Source organism: Tupaia chinensis, unplaced genomic scaffold, assembly GCF_000334495.1.
Source record: "Tupaia chinensis unplaced genomic scaffold, TupChi_1.0 Scaffold000695_1, whole genome shotgun sequence".
Lineage (NCBI taxonomy): Eukaryota > Metazoa > Chordata > Mammalia > Scandentia > Tupaiidae > Tupaia > Tupaia belangeri.
Genome location: NW_006160218.1, coordinates 2,078,082 through 2,079,101, shown reverse-complemented (window position 1 = coordinate 2,079,101; position 1,020 = coordinate 2,078,082). Strand labels below are relative to the sequence as shown.

Genomic DNA, 1,020 nt, shown 5'->3' with positions numbered 1-1,020 from the left:
CGCCAGGCGCCGGAGCAGCCAGACCCGGCCCGGGTGGATCCCGCCCGAGACCCCCACCAACTTCTAGTAGATGTGGGGACGCGGGCCCGCCGCAGTCGCCGCTCAGACAAGTCCCTTGGGGCCGCCGCCTGGAGAGCGAGGACTGCACGCGGCCAAGCTGGGACTGTCCCCTCCCCGGGCACCCTTCCCTCCCTGGCCAGGGGAGCCACCCCAAGAGCCCGCACTCCACCTCCCCTCCTCTCGTCCTCAGGGGGCAACACAAAGCAGCGGGAGCGGGAGTTTCTCTTTTCAGATCTCCTGCCACCCCCTCCAGGCCAGCTGCAGCGGTGACGAGCGGGGACCCTGCCCTGAGAGCGGCCTGTGAGTGCTGGCAGCCGCAAGGTGACTCGGTTTAAGGAGTGGGGAACAAAGTCCCGTCTCCCTTGCCCTGGGCACCCTGGGGTTCTGGTTACCGGGTCCCATCTCTCTGCTCCCCTGGCCCAGAGAACTTGCCTGCGAGGGGCGACAAGAGAGCTAGCGAGAGCGACCAGGAGCGCAGCCCGCCCCTCCTTCGGCGGTGGCCCCTCCCCGGGCAGTGCCCTGGGGTGCCTCGCCCTCCCAGGGAGCCCACCCCCAGGCCGCGAGCCCTGCTCAGGGCGGCCCGGCACGTCCCTCCAGTCCCTGGGCAGGGTGCGCGACGCGGGGCCGAGGGCGCTACTCACAGTCGCTCGGTGTTGCGGGGGATGCTCCTGGGGACGCTGCGCAGCGCCAGCCCGTGACAGTCCACCGCGCTGCCGGAGCAGGAGCACTGGGCCGGGCACGCCTGCGCCGCCACCTCGCTCAGGACCGTCAGCAGGAGCCCCAGGGACAGGGACAGCGCCAAGCCACCGGCGCGCATCTTCCCCTCCTCGCTCGCCGGCACCGGGTCTTCTCGGCTGGCTGCTCCGAGGGAACGTGCGGGGTCGGAGGCTCGGAGCCCGGCGTGGGGCGGGCAGCCGAGCGCGGGGACGGGGCCCCGGCAGCAGGCGGCGGGGGGCGACA

General features: G+C 72.7%; 1 protein-coding gene across 1 annotated transcript in view; it reads right to left on the bottom strand.

Annotated features, from left to right (window-relative positions):
* SLIT2 (slit guidance ligand 2) overlaps positions 1–990 on the bottom strand; it is a gene marked incomplete at its 5' end in the record, with an annotated part of 289,592 nt that extends 288,602 nt beyond the window's left edge. The window contains 1 exon segment of the mRNA XM_006160628.3: positions 702–990. Within this exon segment, the coding sequence (XP_006160690.2) occupies positions 702–877 (176 nt within the window).
* Between the last annotated feature and the right edge of the window lie 30 nt (positions 991–1,020).